General features: G+C 38.6%; 1 protein-coding gene across 1 annotated transcript; it reads right to left on the minus strand.

The window, feature by feature from the left end:
* Nucleotides 1-5273: 5273 nt before the first annotated feature.
* On the minus strand, nt 5274-17403 carry sil1 (SIL1 nucleotide exchange factor). Its single transcript, XM_056472833.1, has 9 exons — nt 17059-17403; nt 15123-15255; nt 14923-15031; nt 10701-10803; nt 10434-10622; nt 10231-10352; nt 8826-8922; nt 8173-8337; nt 5274-5684 (listed from the first exon to the last, which is right to left on the minus strand). Exons 1-9 carry the CDS (start codon nt 17161-17163, stop codon nt 5316-5318), a joined length of 1392 nt encoding a protein of 463 aa, XP_056328808.1. The 5' UTR covers nt 17164-17403; the 3' UTR covers nt 5274-5315.
* Between the last annotated feature and the right edge of the window lie 787 nt (nt 17404-18190).

An 18190-nucleotide genomic window follows, 5' to 3' on the forward strand; every position in this document is an offset into this window, starting at 1 on the left:
ATATATTTTTTCTACTTTGAGCTGCATTTCCCCTGTTGCATCTGAATCGAGCAAGCCAGGGCCAGTCACGTTTCCACAGTGACTTCCGGGGCCTGATCAGGCCAAAGCAGGGCTTCCTCAGGGCCAGTGGCCGGCCTTTTTTGGCCCACCGAATGGGCTATATGCACACAGACTTTTAATATTCAGCCAGGCATCCCAAGGGCTTCCGGTGTCTTTCCATTACAAAATTGTCACGCTCAAGATCTGATTTCTTTAAAAATCTGTGATCTTCACTGCCTGTTAGATATACGATATAAAGTGGGTCTCAGATCAGACAAGATACACTGCATTAAATTCCATTTCCCCCTTCCATGTCTTTAAAATATCAAATATGAATTTATTTCATCCCAGTATTTTCAATCAAGTTTCAGCGCTACTGACGGCGCTAGTGGTTATAACTGTCTTTCATCTCATTTTACGCTTGAACAACTGAATGAATGCTGAAGTCTATTTAACTGAATGTAATAACATTACAACATCAATGCTGTAAAAACAATTGAAATTGAAAATACTCACATTAAGCACATAGGCTTTCACTGAAAGTTTATCGTTGGCTTTAAGCTCTAGGTGTGCATAGAGCCCATATGGGCCAAAGCGAGCCAGCTGGGGCTTTGGGGCAGAGTGAAAGCAAAGGTGGAGGTTGCCTGATTGTGATAAGGATGGTGTGCAGCCATTACACAGTAAATATAAGGGGGGAAAAAAACAGCTACTAGTCAGTTTAAGATATTCCCTAAAACCCCTTATAGGCTAGGGGTCTTTTTTTTTTTTGCTTAAGATCGCCCTTATGTTTCTCTTTTAAATTTAAATGTGTTGCATAAAATAGGCTAATAAAGCAGTATTAATTTAATATGTAATATTTCTTTGTTACTGGTTTCCAACATTCTTTAGTGTTAAATCCACGTAAAAATCTAAATTTACAATGGGTGTTTTGCTAGCTCACATTGTTATTCTTAAAGTAAACAATTAATCTGTGCAAGTTAATCCACTGAATTTTTAATCGTAATTATATTTGTTAATCTTCAATCCAATTCTGACCCTCTGCTTCCATTTGGAGTGGTGGTCCTTCTGTTGACGGATTTCATAGCAAATGTTATATGATTAACCACGCCCCTTTTACCGTTTGCTATGAGGGAATGATGTGCAAAAGAAAGCCCAACCCCGTACTCAATATTCAGTTTCAGTTTGAAGTACATCAACATACTGACATAAAATTTGCTTCTCAGCAGTTTCCGGTTCACATACATTTCAACTTGGTCTCATTTTAAAAAACACACTTGTAGCTAAAGTGAAAATAGTGAAAACAAAATTTGTGTCAGTTTATGATTATAATAAAACAATAAATATCTTTTATTAATATATTACACTAAATATGTTTTATAAACATGTTTTAGCTTAGATTTGACAGAAAATCAAAGCTAAATATTATAACAAAATATATTCCAAATTTGAAGTTGAAATGTCAAAAAATTTGCTCAGTAAAAATTAGTTTAGCTGCAGTACCAGACATCACCACTAGTTGACATTCAGCTTCCATTGGTGGCCATATGAGGATGTCCCCTATTTCTGTGTATGTTTTGAAGATTATGAACCATATTTTGTTCATGCTTTTGACAATATTTAATAAGCTGACATCAAATTCTACTAGTGTAGGCAGTTTGGTGGTTTTTGATGAGTGGATTGCTGTGGCAAAGTAATGTTTTACATGATGAATATAGTTGTCGCACATAAATAAATAACTGTTGCTCTGTAATATTTACCAGGAACCAGAAATTAGACGTTTTATGCTTTCAAATAATATATAGTTCATCATGATTGCTTTATGTTTAGATTATAATATCATAGGTTAAAAATGTAACCGCAGAAGTAAACGACAGTAAATGAAGTTGGATCCATTAAGGCTGATTTAGACTTCTGTGTCGACTGATCAGCGTGACCAATGACAACTGCCTTGCACTTAGTCATACATTTATACTTCTGCGTGTGGATAGCTGTTACAAACCTACAGCTAATCAATCTGTCAGATTCTGGAGTGCATTACAAGTCTAAAAAATTTATAAATGATGAATTCTTAAGTAAAACAAATACATGTATAGAGATGGAATATAAGTATATAATTTCACTCACCTGGGAAATGAAGGCCACTTAAACGGTTTGTGAGCACAGTTATGTGCACACAGCATGCTATAGTCTCTGATAATTGCAGGAAATAATTCCAAAAGGCAACCGTGTAAAGAAACATTAAACAGAAAAAAATAGGATGTATATGCCGAGTTCAGCGGTTTATTAGCTGGAATCAGCAGAGGTGAAGCAGCGAGCAGCGAGACCTAGCTGTCACTCAAGTGGCCACACCCTTAAATATGCAGACTTAATAAAAACAAAACAGATGAGTCAAAAAAAAAATTCACCTTCCTCAGTTATCATGAAGGGTAATATTAGCTATATACACCAAAACCATCACTTGTACCAGGCTGTAAACATGTTTTTATCAGCTGTGAAATTGGCCAATTTACCATTGCAGTCAGAAAACATCTGGATTTCCTGGAGTCAGCCCCCAAAGGCGAGTCGTTGAATTGCAGTTTTAGTTACTTCCGTATTGGATTCCCGAGGGAGAGGGGGAGGTTGCCGCTTGGACTCGACACTTGTAAACGGTAAAGTCTAGATACAGCAGCAGATACGCACGTCAATATAGCATCATTTTTTGTAACACTGTATAACAATAATCAATATTTTTACATTACTGTGATGGTTGGGTTAAGGGTGGGGGTAGGGGTTAATAAAATACAATTTATTGTGTAACTGAGTAAATGACAAATAATACTCGGTACAACTACTGTTTTTACATTACTGTGACAGTTGGGTTTAGGGTTGGGGTAGAAGTAGGTGTTAAAGAGCCCATATTATGGGTTTTTGAAAATGCCCTTCCCTGTAGTGTGTAACATAGCTCTAAGTAAAGTGAAATATCCAGCTAAGGCTTAAATCTGTAAGTGTACAGTGTTTAAAACTATTGATTCATCTATAAAAGAGTCGACTCATAGTGCTTCAAACGAGTCGTCTTGATAACGAGTCATTAGGTGTTTCGCGATGACGCAGCTACGAAACACAAGTAGTTGTGCGCGCAAACCCGGGAGATTTGAAACCTGCGGCCCCGCCCACTAACAGAAAAAAAAGTCACACACACACACACACAGACACTGGTCGAATGAAGTCACGCTGTGCAGATGGATATTATGGACAGTCTAATCAAAGATGAAACATCAGCAATATAGCCCAGCCTTGAGCAGTTCTGAGTGCTTATGAAAACTAGATGCTTTCAAAGAAGACTTCATCAGTTTGTTAAAGGAAGGATCAGTGAAGACTGTCTGAACATGGATCAGTGCATCATGAATCAGTTTCTACCCCCATTTCACCAGTGTAAGTACGTGCGATTAAAATTATTGCCTCGTTTACTCTATCTTGCAAATTATGTATTTAGTTGTGTTTTGTTACTTGTAACCGAGTGTGCTGTATCAGGTTAACTCTTTATATTCTCATATCGCGTGTAAAGCCACGTTGAAAACGCGACGCGTGCCGCTTTGATTACGGGATCGTCAGCTGTTTACACACATGCAATGGACAAGTTTCAAAATATTTCAGCTCAATATTATTGTCTCCTCGTGTGTGTAACGCACGGGTATTCGCGGATATAACTGAGCGCCGCTCCTCTATGGACGCGCCGGCCCTGTGTGTGTGTGTCTGTGTCTCCTCGTGTGTGTAACGCATGGGTATTCGCGGATATAACTGAGCGCCGCTCCTCTAAGGACGCGCCGGCCCTGTGTGTGTGTGTGTCTGTGTCTCCTCGTGTGTGTAACGCATGGGTATTCGCGGATATAACTGAGCGCCGCTCCTCTATGGACGCGCCGGCCCTGTGTGTGTGTGTGTGTGTCTCCTCGTGTGTGTAACGCACGGGTATTCGCGGATATAACTGAGCGCCGCGCCCTCTCTATTCAGCCGCTTCTCTATGGACGCGCCGGCCTTCTGTGTGTGTGTGTGTGTGTGTCTCCTCGTGTGTGTAACGCACGGGTATTCGCGTATATAACTGCGCGCCACGCCCTCTCTATTCAGCCGCTTCTCTATGGACGCGCAGGCCCTGTGTGTGTGTGTGTGTGTGTGTGTGTGTGTGTGTGTGTGTGTGTGTGTGTGTGTGTGTGTGAAAAGAGCAAGAAGACTGTGACCTCCTCGCCAGTTCTTGGACTTTTTGCTCAATAAAATAGTCGTCAGTATTTTCTAGTCCATCGTCTGTGTTTACATTCACCCACTGGCAGCCAAAATCCACTATGAAGCGTGTATGCACTGTGACTACTTTTATATTGTAGATTAGCAGCTGGGCATTTCACTCTGCCTCGTGCTGAAGCCTGTCAGTGTTGTCGACCAATCGCAGCAGGCTGTCATCGGTCCAATCAGCGCAGATTAGCTTCGCGCTGAGGAGGGGGTTGGGAACAAATGAATCGCTGAACGATTCATATGGGAGTCGCTGGGATAATTAGGTAAAAATAAATGCAGATTATAAGACCATCAAAGTGTTTTTTGACCTTGCATGCATATTAGACTGTTGTTGGAGACCCTTACAACCTAAATATGACCCTATTTCATGTATAATATGGGCTCTTTAATAAAATACAACTAATGGAAAATTTAATAAATGATATAAATAATTCTGGGTAATTTCTGGCTGCAATCATATCTACCAACAACCCTTGTAAACACTCGCTCCAACGATGTGCGCAGCTCTCGGTCCCACCCACACTAATCACAGCAACCAAGCCAACCAATCACAGAGCTTGCGTTATGTGTCGTTGCGACATGTAGTTACATGCATCTGCATCAGTCATGGCGAGGGCTATGCTACCGCGCAAAGGCTGCACCGTAGCATACGTGTGCTCTTCACACAGAAGTATAAATCAGCTTTTACTATTCCTACATAACAAACAAAAACTAAATACAGCGGTAAAATATGCATTTAGACTTAGATCTTTCCAACGATATATAGTATGTCATAATTAGATCAGGATTTAATCCCAATATGGTGAAGTAAATTTAGGCGTCCCACAGTTGTTGACAGTTAAGTGAGTAAAAAGAAAACAGCTAACTCATAAAGGTTTGGAGCCACTTGTTGAATAAATAAGTGAATGTTTTGGGTGATTTCCTCCCATTTTAAGTATAAAATCCCCTTTTAGTAGAGCCAAATAAATCCTTCATTCACAACTCAATCGTTTTATTAGATCTTTAAAAGTCTCATCTTACACCCGTCGCATTTTAACCACCATAGAGTCAACAAGTGCCAGGATCTCTCCGAAATAACCGTCCTCCTCTCCTACGTCCTGCTCTGTGAGCACCAGCTCCTGGTACTGTCTTTGCAGTTCACTCAGAGAGGCTGTTAATCCGGCGTTCTGCTTAAACTGAGTCTGACACTGAGCCATCATGGCAAGAAGAGTGCGCAGAGCTTTCTCTCTCCAGTCGTGCTCGGGTGACTCTAAAAGCTCAGGCACCAGACGGCACCAGCCCTGCTCCACCAGCACCGGCAGGAGCGACACTTCAGCATACTGACGCAAACGCTCCTGGTGAGAGGAATCTGGGATAATGTCCAGTCCCACCTGCGAAATCAGCTCCTGCAACACAAAGAACAAGGGAATGAGCTGAACATTAGAGCCGGGTTATGCAATGGGATCAAGCAAAAGGTTGCAACATCTTAAAACCAAGTAAGAAAAGTCTGAATAGTGAGATATAAACCCAGAATGAGTAAAACCATTAAAATATAAAATAACTGTGATTAAACTAGGACTGTCATGATATCTATTTTTGTGGTACAATAAATATCACCAGAATTTATTGCGATAAACGATATGATTGTCATTTTAAGACCATTTCAACACTATAATAGCATCATAATGCAAGTGAACTCTTCCAAAGACCACATAATAGTTTATTCTTAAGAATATTTCATTTAATTATAGTAATTTTGACAATTAATAATTAGAAATTGGACTCAGAATGTGAAAATGTATATCCTAAACTAATAAATAATAATAAATGTTAACAGAGGCTGCGATATCTGCTACCAGATCTATTTCCAGTTGTCCGACAGCCACATGAAGATATACTATAGTAATTTATAGTAAATACTATAGTGTTTTTTTAACCATAGTGACACTGACACCTCCAATAGAGATAGAGAGGCTGCGCGATCAAAATGTTGCTAGAATTGGTTATGTAAGGGCGGTACACACTCACCGGCCACTTTATTAGGTACACCTGTCTAACTGCTCGTTAACGCAAATTTATAATCAGCCAAACACGACAGCATCTCAATGCATTTAGGCATGTAGACATGGTCAAGACGATCTGCTGCAGTTCAAACCGAGCATCAGAATGAGGAAGAAAAGGGATTTAAGTGACTTTGAATGTGGCATGGTTGTTGGTGCCAGATGGTATGAGTATTTCAGAAACTGCTGATCTACTGGGATTTTCACACACAACCATTGCTAGGGTTTACAGAGAATGGTCCGAAAAAATATCCAGAGAGCAGCAGTTCTGTGGGCACAAATGCCTTGCTGATCCCAGAGGTCAGAGGAGAATGGGTTGACTGGTTTGAGCTGATAGAAAGGCGACAGTAACTCAAATAACCACTCGTTACAACAGAGGTATGCAGGAGCACCACAGGTCCAACCTTGAGGCGGATGGGCTACAGCAGCAGAAGACCACACTGGGTGCCACTCCTGTCAGCTAAAAACAGGAAACTGAGGCTACAATTCACACAGGTTCACCAAAATTGGATGATAGAAGATTGGAAAAATGTTGCCTGGTCTGATGAGTCTCGATTTCTGCTGCAACTTTCGGATAGTAGGGTCAGAATTTGGCGTCAACAACAAGAAAGCATGTATTTAAGGCAGTTCTGTAGGCAAAAGGGGGTCCAACCCAGTACTAGTAAGGTGTACCTAATAAAGTGGCCGGTGAGTATATATTCCATTACCAAAAACGAACGAGGTCATGTCCATGTAATGTGCGGTAAGTCGATATACTGATTATTGTGACAGGCCTAGCTTAAATCAAATTGTAATTAAATGTAGTTTTTATCTTTTGGAAAAAACACCTTTCCATAGTTATCATTTCAAACTGAAAATGTCTACTGTTCAATACTGTCATTTTATATTTGTGTGCCTTATGCACACTATTTAGGAGTAGCCACAGCCATATCACCCTGCAGCACAAGATCGGTTACTCACTGAAGCCAAGCAGGGCTGAGCCTGGCCAGTACCTGGATGAGAGACCACATGTGAAAACTAGGTTGCTGTTGGAAGAGGTGTGTTGGGGAGGCCAGCAGGGGGCGCTCAACCTGCAGTCTGTGTGAGTCCTAATGCCCCAGTGAAGTGAAGGGGACGCTATACTGTCAGTGAGCGCTGTCTTTCGGATGAGGCGTTAAACTGAGGTCTTGACTTGGCATCTGCATAATCTAATAATTTCCTGACAAATCAAAGCAAAATTATCTGAGATCTTTATAATATTTAGATTTGCTGCTCAAGGCATATTTTATTTAAAAATAAACATTGTGGTGCTTAAAGGGACATTAAAGCCGTTTCTAATATATCAACAGTTATTTACCCCCCAAAATAAAAATGGACTAACAGTATATTCTCCCTTATGTGGTTACAAGCCTTTATGAGTTTCTTTTTTTCACTGAACACAAAAGAAGATATTTTAAAAAATGTACCGGTAGCATGTATGCATGACATGTATAGTAGGAAGAAAATGATGATGGTAAAATGGACATTTTTTCAATCTGAATATATTCTTTTCTGTTCTTCAGAAGAAGGAAGCGCAAATAATAACAATAAGTGGAGGGAGAGTAAATGATGACAGAATTTTCATATTTTGGGTGAACTACACTTTTAAATATTTGATAAAATTCATAATAACCTTTTTCTTGTTTCTTTGATGAACCAGAATGTAATGGTTGTCATAGCATTGTTAAAGTATATACTATCATTTTATGGCAATTTAATGCATCCCTACTGATTTAAAATACTACTTAATATTTCTTCCAAAAAAACATTTGTATGGCAGTGTATCAAATCTTTAGGCTTGCAAACAAACATTAACCTTCTCGATGATCATATCGTAGAGAACCGTGATGATTCTGACTCGCATGGCCTCGGCTCCTGGTGTCTGAAACAGTTCACTGAGCACCTGCACTCCACCCAGCTTCAGAAAGTGACTTTGAGCGAATGGGAAGTGACGCAGTAGTGAAGCCACAGCAAACAACACCTGTAAAAAAGCAGAATTTTCACAATAACCGATACATTCATCTGCATTCATACATTATCTATGTTACAGACAAGGAATGGAATGGTTCATGAAAAAACAACAGTTCATATTTAACAGTCAGCCGAGTCGGAGTCTAAACTGACAGTTTACCTTTTTTTTTTTCAATGGCAGCAGCCAAAATGAACACGCTGTTGTCATTACCATTAATCAAAAACAAAAGACTAAATAAAAACTTCAAGACTGAAATCAGAATACACTGGGCCTTGAGTATAACCTTTTTTTAAAACACTGTAAATGGTAGATATGAGGTTATGTATTGTATGCCGATTCATGGTATTTCTCAAATGTATTTAAGAGCTGCAAACTGAAAACCGTGCCCACAAAACCATAATATGAACCAACAATTTTGTGAACCATCCTACCCCATTACAGACAATTCAATTTACTATCTTTATTATTTGACAATAATGGTTTCTGGTTTGTTGTACCTTTTTCTTGACTGTCATTGGTCGCTGAGTGGCAAGCAATGTCAGCAGCTTCTGTAATGCTCCACCTTCTACTGCCTCAACCTGCACTGAAGGATTACTAGAAAACAATACAAATGACAGAAGGAATTATGTAAGAGCAAAGGTGCAGTAGCATTCACAATATTGCAGGCAAAACAACATTGCATTGTCTACTATATAGTGTACAAATTAATCAAGCACAGCTCACAAAAACAGATCATTTTCATTATTGTTTCTACTTGCTTTTTCATTACCTTCATTACGCTGAGGCACAGTGCTGTTTCTTTTTTGTTCAGATCTTTTTTTTACATTTTACTCAATAAAACAACAATTTCAAAGAGATTTGAAAAACAGAGACAAGGTTTTTGTGCTCCAACAGAGCCCTCAGCCCCACTGCACCATTTATATGCAATAGATTATGCACATTTTAATTTGTTACATAAGCAAAAACAAGTGGATAAAAGTTCCCTTATATGTTCACTCATCTATTATATATACATACATACATACATACACACATATACATATACATATATATATATATATATATATATATATATATATATATATATATATATATATATATATATATATATATATATATATATTTGGCAGTATTTCGGGTTTTGACCGGACGAGAAGGGAGACGTGGTAAAAACAATCTAGAGGCCTGCATTCCCGCTGCTGTACTGCTGGAGCCGACCAGATTTCTTGCGGTGCGAGAATAAATTGTCGAATAAAGCTCGGGAGTGGTTGGTAACTCTGGTGTAATTTGAACGGGAGAGGGCGGTTTAACAATATCGCTCCCGCGCTAGTGAGCATGCGCGCATCCGCGTGGATGCTGTTCATGTGTGTGTGTGTGTGTGTTTGTGTGTGAATGAGAGAGAGCGTGACGATGTGCGTCGCTGGCTTGGTGCTGTATGTATGTGCATGTGTATGTGTGTGAATGAGAGAGAGCGTGGTTCTGTGTGTCTATGTGTGTGTGTGTTTATAGTGACAGCTTGTTATAGGCTGTCTGCACAGTATCATCTGGCCGGGTGTTTTTTTGATTTTGCTCTTCTGTTCGCGAACATATCATCCTTAATGTTGTCTTAATCGTATTACAATCGGATTATTGGTTTCCATGTAAACATACTCACTGATAGGCAGTTTGGCGCAGCATAACCTTTATTTTGGCTCATATTTTTGCCCGTTTTTCTCTTTTCTTGTGCATCTCTAGTTTTTACTTTATCATTATAATATGATGTATAAACAGGGGCTCTCTAACAAAGCTGGTTTCTGGGGAACCACTTGAAGTCTGAATGAGGAAATCTTTCGCTGTCAGTCTGAAACAACGTGAAATAGACACCAATACATATAGAATGCATTCAGAGAGAATGCTACTTGCCTGGAAACAGCCGATCCAAGCACAAATGCAGCGCACTCCTGGAGACGAACATCCGTACTATTTAAAGATCTGATAACCAAATGCATTCCTCCCATGGACACCAAATTCTGGGCATTATCAACCTACACAGTAAATTTAAAAAAAGATTCAGTGACTTAATTATAGGATTATTTACTTAATAAGAAGAAGAACTGAAGCTTTACCTGGTGCACGAGATACTCCAAGTCTAGAAGAGCTGCGACTTTCTCTTCGGTTGTGCTGTTAGTGTTATTAAACTGGTCTAAAAGCCTCCTCATAACCTGAACATCTGTTTCCACAAGCATGTCCAGAGCCTCCATGTCTTTTTTCAGCTCTTCTATGGGGCGAAATTGGGCTCTCACTGCATCTTCCTCCTATTAGAATACACAATTTAACCAGAACTCAAAACGCAACAAAGAAAAATGGTTGGAGATTAAATGAAATGATCTTACTTGTTGATCTACAGGGTCATCCGCTCCTTTTTTAAACTTTTTCAGAGCCTTTTTCAACTCCTCGGCTGTAAATGAATGGCTGTCCATATTCACCATACCTTGCCTTATCCACAAGAGGAAAAACAACTTACTTTACTTCTAAGAGGAGTCATCCAATTTGGTTTCTGCATTTTATATACACAGCAAGCATATTAAAGGCAAGTACAACAATAATTCACTAAATGTCTTCTTTAAAAAGAGACTAAACATTTATCTGTGATCCAAAACATTCAATATTAAAGTTTAAGTATTTGAAATTTGATTTACAGTGTTTAAAGAGAATTTTACTACTGCATGAATATCCTTTAATGCCATAAAATGCCTTTAAAATACAAAAATTGACATGCAAAAACAAATAACTGAAGAATAGTTCCCATGAAAACTGCTACAACTGCAGAAATTATTCAGTATAATGGTCTGGACTTTGATTTTACAATTATTTAGGATTTTAAAAAATGTAAAGACATGAAGAATAGCAAATTATAGCTACTCTTTAGATCTTCATCATGTGTTGATTGTGATATATTAAAATGACTATGTATTATTGTTTTTCATAAGTGTTGAAATAACCAGTGGATTTTTGTCCTAAATATGAAGCTATATTCATCTAAAAACAATTTTTATTTTTAAAGAATGTGACATTATCAACAGGGGCAGTGATTTGGGGTCCCTAAGCAAGTCCAGGTATGGAGCCCTAACATTGAAACCAAAGCATTCTCTTTCTCTATAGATTTTTTTGTTTTTGTAAATAAACTGCATGTTAAAATATATTTTAAAGGTTCTGCATGTAAGTTTTTTGACTCTTCTAAAGCACAAAAATACCATAATATGTTTGCAGATATTTAAGAAACATTCCAAGTGAACATTCTTGTTTATCTGAAAAACAATGCTGAAGTCAGATGTTCTGCTTTGAAATTGTGTTTTCCATGCTGGAACGATGTCTTTGTTTTGGTTATTTCAACTCGCCCACTGCCAGTTTAGCCAATTATATTTCAGCACCACGGGTTGCCTTGTTGGAAAACATTCCGTGACGGAAATGCACCCTCCAGTGGACAGTAGCGGACTCCAAAATGAGACGCAGATTCAGAGTTCCACATGAGGTTATTAATTAGCAAATATTGGAAATATTATGAACGTAAGCATTAGGTGAGCAGGTTACATTGTAACCCTGTGTCCTAACAATACGCTATGTGATGCGATTTGCAGTAATAAGCAACTTGGCTGTTTGCATCAGACGAAGCATGACAGAAACTTACAGCCATTCAGAAGCACAGCATAGTGCACTTACTGCACTCCAACGAAATGGTAAGGGTTATAATCTAATTAATACATATTAAACCTCTTTAACATTATTAAATGTAGATGCTAAATCACTGATATGTGTTGGTTTATACTGAGTCACGGTTCTAAAGTTCAATTTCAGACAGTTTATTTTATTTTCGAGATCTGAGGTGAACTATCTGCTGCTGCTTTTAGTAGTATGGCAATAAATGTCATGTGAAATAGCATTCAAACTCACATTATTAGCATTTAACACTGTATAAAGCACATGAGGTGCAGCTGAGGTAATCACTGTCAGTTTTCTGTTGTTCAGCTGCAAGAAATAGAAGCCGTTTCTAATATATTAATTCGATGTGTTTGTTAGGACAAAATATGCATTTGTTTTGATCCAGAAATGTAATACCTAGTTCAACCACTGGGTGTCTAACTTACATACTGCACCTTTAAAGAGCCCATATTATGGGTTTTTGAAAATGCCCTTCCATGTAGTGTGTAACACAGCTCTAAGTGAAGTGAAATATCCAGCTAAGGCTTAAATCTGTAAGTGTACAGTGTTTAAAACTATTGATTCATCTATAAAAGAGTCGACTCATAGTGCTTCAAACGAGTCGTCTTGATAATGAGTCATTAGGTGTTTCGTGATGACGCGGCTACGAAACACAAGTAGTTGGGCGCGCAAACCCGGGAGATTTGAAACCTGCGGCCCCGCCCACTAACAGAAAAAAAGTCACACACACACACACACACACACACAGAGACACACACAGACACCGGTCGAATGAAGTCACGCTGTGCAGATGGATATTATTGACAGTTCACCCAAAGATGAAACCTCAGCAATATAGCCCAGCCTTGAGCAGATCGAGGGCTTCTGGAAACTATATGCTTACAAAGAAGACTTCATCAGTTTGTTAAAGGAAGGATCAGTAAAGACTGTCAGAACATGGATCAGTGCATCATGAATCAGTTTTTTCCCCCAATTCACAAGTGTAAGTACGTGCGATTAAAATTATTGCCTCGTTTACTCTAGCTTGCACATTATGTATTTAGTTGTGTTTTGTTACTTGTAACCGCGTGTGCTGTTTCAGGTTAACTCTTTATATTCTCATATCGCGTGTAAAGCCACGTTGAAATCGCGACGCGTGCCGCTTTGTTTACGGATCGTCAGCTGTTTCTACACACATGCAACGGTCAAGTTTCAAAATAGTTCAGCTCAGGTTCGAGGTGAGGTGTCTAAATTGCACCCAGCAAGCTGAACTGGCGCTCTAGGCGTGTGTGTCGTGTCCTCGGGGAGTAGTGTAATGTGTGTGTGTGTCTTCTCTGAGGAGGTTCGTGTGTGTGAGTGTCTCCTCTTAGGAGGTTAATATGTGTGTGTGTGTGTGTGTGTCCTCTTTGAGGAGGGTAACGCTCTAGGCAAAGGATGATCACGCCGCCCTCAACCGATAGTGAAAACGAAAGGGACCCGTTAGTAAAGTGAGGACCGGGGGGTGTCGCGGTTGGGGGGGGTATTCGCGGATATAACTGAGGACGCGGGGTGGTAAGGGAGGTGTCGCCGCCGCGCCGTCTCTATTCTGGACGCGCCGGCCCTGTGTGTGTGTGTGTGAAGAGCAGGTACACTGTGACGGGCTAGGAGATCTCCTCGACAGTTCTTGGACTTTTTGCTCAATAAAATAGTTAGTCGTCAGTATTTTCTAGTCCATCGTCTGTGTTTACATTCACCCACTGGCAGCCAAAATCCACTATGAAGCGTGTATGCACTGTGACATCTTTTATATTGTTGATTAGCTGCTGGGCATTTCACTCTGTCTAGCGCTGAAGCCTGTCAGTGTCGTCGACCAATCGCAGCAGGCTTTCATCTGTCCAATCAGCGCAGATTAGCTTTGCGCTGAGGAGGGGTTTGGGAACAAATGAATCACTGAACGATTCATATGAGAGTCGCTAGGATAATTAGGTAAAAATAAATGCAGATTATAAGACAGTGAAAGTGTTGTTTGACCTTGCATGCATATTAGACTGTTGTTGGAGACCCTTACAACCAAAATATGACCCTATTTCATGTATAATATGGGCTCTTTAAGTGGAACCATTATCTTCTTAATGTAAAAATAAATATAATAAATTCACAAAAAAAAATAAGTTTACAAACTATGTACAGCTAATTAGCCATATCCGATATTAGACTTTAGTATTTGCATGTACAGTATGGAAGGAACGTTCCACTATTCATGGGGACCCCCAGTTTTGAAAAGAAGTAACCTTAATGGTTATGGACAGGTTTTACAACATTCATTCATTCATTTTTCTTCGGCTTAGTCTCTGATTTTATCAGAGGTCTCCACAGCGGAATGATCCGCCAACTATTCCAGCATATGTTTTACGCAGCAGATGCCCTTTCAGCTACAACCCAGTACTGGGAAACACACATACACCCTCATACACTATGGCCAATTAAGTTTACCCAATTCACCTATAGAGCATGTCTTTGAACTTGTGGGGAACACCAGAGCACCCGGAGAAAACCCACAGTGACCTTCTTGCTGTGAGGTAACAGTGCTAACCACTGAGCCACCTGATTTTACAACATATGAAATTTATAAAAGAACTATATGAATAATATTGGCTTCTTGGTGTTGTTTGGGGCTCCCCAATTCACTGGGGCCCTAAGCGGCTGCTTATCTGGCATATTGGTTTAGTTCACCCCTGGTTACCAAAGGTCTATGGCTTAAAAATGTATAATATTATTCAGTAAAAGGCTGAAAAAACTTTCATTCTTAGATAAATTTATGTTGTGAATAATTGTGATTAACCTAAAGCTCACCATTTAAATCTAGAGAAATATAATCAAATAAATAAAAGCTGGACTACACTTTTATTATGTTACTGCAAACTTTGATCCCTTTACCTGTTTCCATCTTTCCAGTATTTAAAACCTTCCTCCTCTCCCATCTTGACCTCTCTTTGTCCGGTCTGGAGATTCAGTCTGACATGAGAGCCTGCTGGAACGGCTTGACCTACAATGATTTACAGGTAATGTGGAATTGAGCTGTTAATCAACTGTTTGTTCAGATAAAAACACGACAGTCAGCATGGGAATAAGCCCACCTGGTCTGAGAGTTTGCCACTTGTCTGTAGGTCTGAAAACCTCCAGATCTTCAGGATCTTCATCCTCCAAATGAGTCTCTTCAGCATTGTTAAAATCATCAGAGTCTTCTTTGATCGACAGAGCTGTTGGTGACTGTGTAAACAAACAAATCTAATATTATTTTAAACCTTTAACTGCCTGCTCGACCAAATGGTTGAGTTTATTTTGATTGTTTTTAATAATGGTTTACACACACAGCATTGGTTTAAAAAAACAAGAAAGCATGTTGAATGAGAATCTGAATTATTTTATGGTATACTTCAATAAATAAGGAGGATGAATTTATGTTTTCAAATAAATCGGTCTTACACTTCATATTTTATCATAGTATATGATAGTGTAGAGGCTAATATTTTAGAAATTTTGGGATGTGTTGAAAGAAAATGCATTGAGTGTGTTAACTAAAGACATTAGGAGTTAAGCATTGCAATTCAAAAATGTTTTTCTTGGTGGGGAGAGCATTTAATTAAGTACAGAAAAATGTGTACATTATGGAGATTAATATATATATACAGGGTTCATACAAGTTTTTGCTGCTAAAATTCCAAGACTTTTCAATGACTTTTCCAAAACTTTAAGGAAAATATTCATGATCTTGTTTGTACGTGGTAAATAAGAAAAAATTTACGTTCAAATTTATTACAGCATATTAAATAATGTGTGACAACTCATGTCGTGTATTTTTATTTTAATATCTGTAAAATATTTTTTAGAAAGTATCTTGCTGTCTGCGTGGCTTGTGTTTTCACAAGACTTAAGTTTAGTACTAATTAGCCTTTAGCACCCACAGTATCTTACCTCTGCAGTTCGATATTGTTTCTGGACAAGACACTCAAAATGCATCTTGAATTACGGTGTAAGCGAGTGAAAGACAGGCGAAGCTAAAATCGTTATTGCTTTTTTTACCCATTTTATGTTTTTGAAGTTTAGCCATCAAATATAGTGTCAAGTATAACTCCAGTTCATCTCAAATATATTCAAGTACACAGATAATTGTGAAACAAATGTTTTGCGTTTATTTGTTTTTCAAAAACTTTTCCAGGCCTGGAAAATGCCTTTTTGAAATTTCATGACTTTTCAGGACCGTATGAACCCTGTATATAATAAAAGAAAAAAATACAAGATAAAAAAAACAATCAGAATCGCCAACAAAAATATATAAGATTAAGCCATTTTTACTGTTAAAATAGTTTTATGCCTATTAAAGATTTTTTAAAATACTTATTGTAAATTAGAAAAATAGTCCACGTCTACCCAAAAATGCACACTTGTGGATGACAATTTTATCTATTATTACACTAAAAATAATAATAATGTACTAAATACAAGATTGTGTGACACGGTGGTACAGTGGTTAGCACTGTCACCTCACAGCAAGAAGGTCACTGGTTCAAGCCCTCACTGGGTCAGTCGGCATTTCTGTGTGGAGTTTGCATGTTCTCCCAGTGTTGGCGTGGGTTTCCTCCAGGTGCTCCGGTTTCCCCCACAGTCCAAAGACATGCGGTATAGGTGAATTGAATAAGCTAAATTGGCCCAGTACAAGGAAATGTGTGTTTCCTAGTTCAGGGTTGCAGCTAGAATGGCATCCACTGTGTTGAACATATGCTGGAATAGTTGGCGATTCATTCTGCTGTGGCAACCCCTGATTAATAAAGGGACTAAGCCGAAAAGAAAATGAATGAATAAGATATAGAGTTTTTTTTTTTTTATAAAACTGATGTCAAAATTATTTAAACAAATTTCAACATTTGTCTTATCTTTTATAGACAGGTATATAGCCTAGTCCAAAAAGCTTAACACAACAACACACGCAGACAAAAAGGATACAGAATGGTTTCTTCCATGTAAAATAATAATAAATATTAAAATATGGTACATCCCAGCAGCAGATCTCACCTTCACATCGTGGGCAAATATAATATGAAGATTCAACAGCCAGAAAGTGACAGTCAGTCCAAATCTGATACTCCACTTGTTTGCCATTGTACGACTTGTCAACATTATCTTAACTTATATAAAAGCTAAATATGTGTAAATAAGACAATATCAGGTTTATCCATTTCCAGGAAACCAACCGATCCTAAAATCCATCCCCGCCCTGGCGATTTACGGTCACTGTTTTAACTCATTCTTGGAGTTTACAGCAAAAAAAAAAACATCGGCATGTGTTTAATATGTTAACGTGCTGAGCTTGGCTGTAGTGCAGTAACAGAAACCAACAGACACCATGGGCACTTCCGCAGTCCGGCTGAAACGCATACGTGAACCAATCAGACGAAAGCAAGTCTGTGTTTTTGGCGAACGTCATTCCTACTGAGTGCGGTGATTGGCTACACGTTTCCTGACGCAACCCTACTGAAAGTCAAATCCATAATTTGGAATAACCAAAAATATTGTATTCAAAAACAAATCTCTTATTCCAACGCTGGTTTGAAGCAAATATTCTGCTTGTTGGTCAATTGTTTAATGCAAATGGCCATTCATTAATGATACAGAATTTCTTAACTGATTTAATATTCCCATCCAACCTGAAAGAATTTGTAAAGTATTTGATGCCGTACCATCTGGAGCTGGGTATCCCCTGTCCTTCTGTTTTTCCTTCTTTAGACCCTTCTACATCAATGATGAATGATGTTTCTCGCCAACCTCTTCAAACAAATCAATACGCTCTTCATTTCTTAATGGAATTGTGTCAGTTTCAAATGTTACTTTTATTGGAGCTCTTGTGTTCACGATATTGTTTGGAAACAAACATATAGCTCTTTCCAAATAGCTACTCAATTACAAATAATCTAAAAGAAGTGTCATTTAGAATTATCCATCGTACATATCCAGTCAATACTCGTTCATACATTTTCTTTTCGGCTTAATCTGGGGTTGCCACAGTGGAATGAACCACCAACTTATCCAGCATATGTTTTACGCAGCAGATGCCCTTCCAGCTACAACCCAGTACTGGGAAACATCCATACACATTCATTCACACACACACAACGAACAATTTAGCTTACCCAATTCACCTATAGCG

This window comes from Danio aesculapii, chromosome 14 (assembly GCF_903798145.1).
Source record: "Danio aesculapii chromosome 14, fDanAes4.1, whole genome shotgun sequence".
Lineage (NCBI taxonomy): Eukaryota > Metazoa > Chordata > Actinopteri > Cypriniformes > Danionidae > Danio > Danio aesculapii.

Excerpts from the sequence above, each read along its gene's own strand:
- sil1 (XM_056472833.1), bottom strand. The coding sequence starts at position 17,163 with ATGTTGACAAGTCGTACAATGGCAAACAAGTGGAGTATCAGATTTGGA. Across the intron at positions 10,353-10,433 it reads TGGAGTATCTCGTGCACCAG|GTTGATAATGCCCAGAATTT; the intron begins GTAAAGCTTCAG and ends TTTACTGTGTAG. Across the intron at positions 5,685-8,172 it reads ACGATATGATCATCGAGAAG|GAGCTGATTTCGCAGGTGGG; the intron begins GTTAATGTTTGT and ends TTTGTGTTGCAG.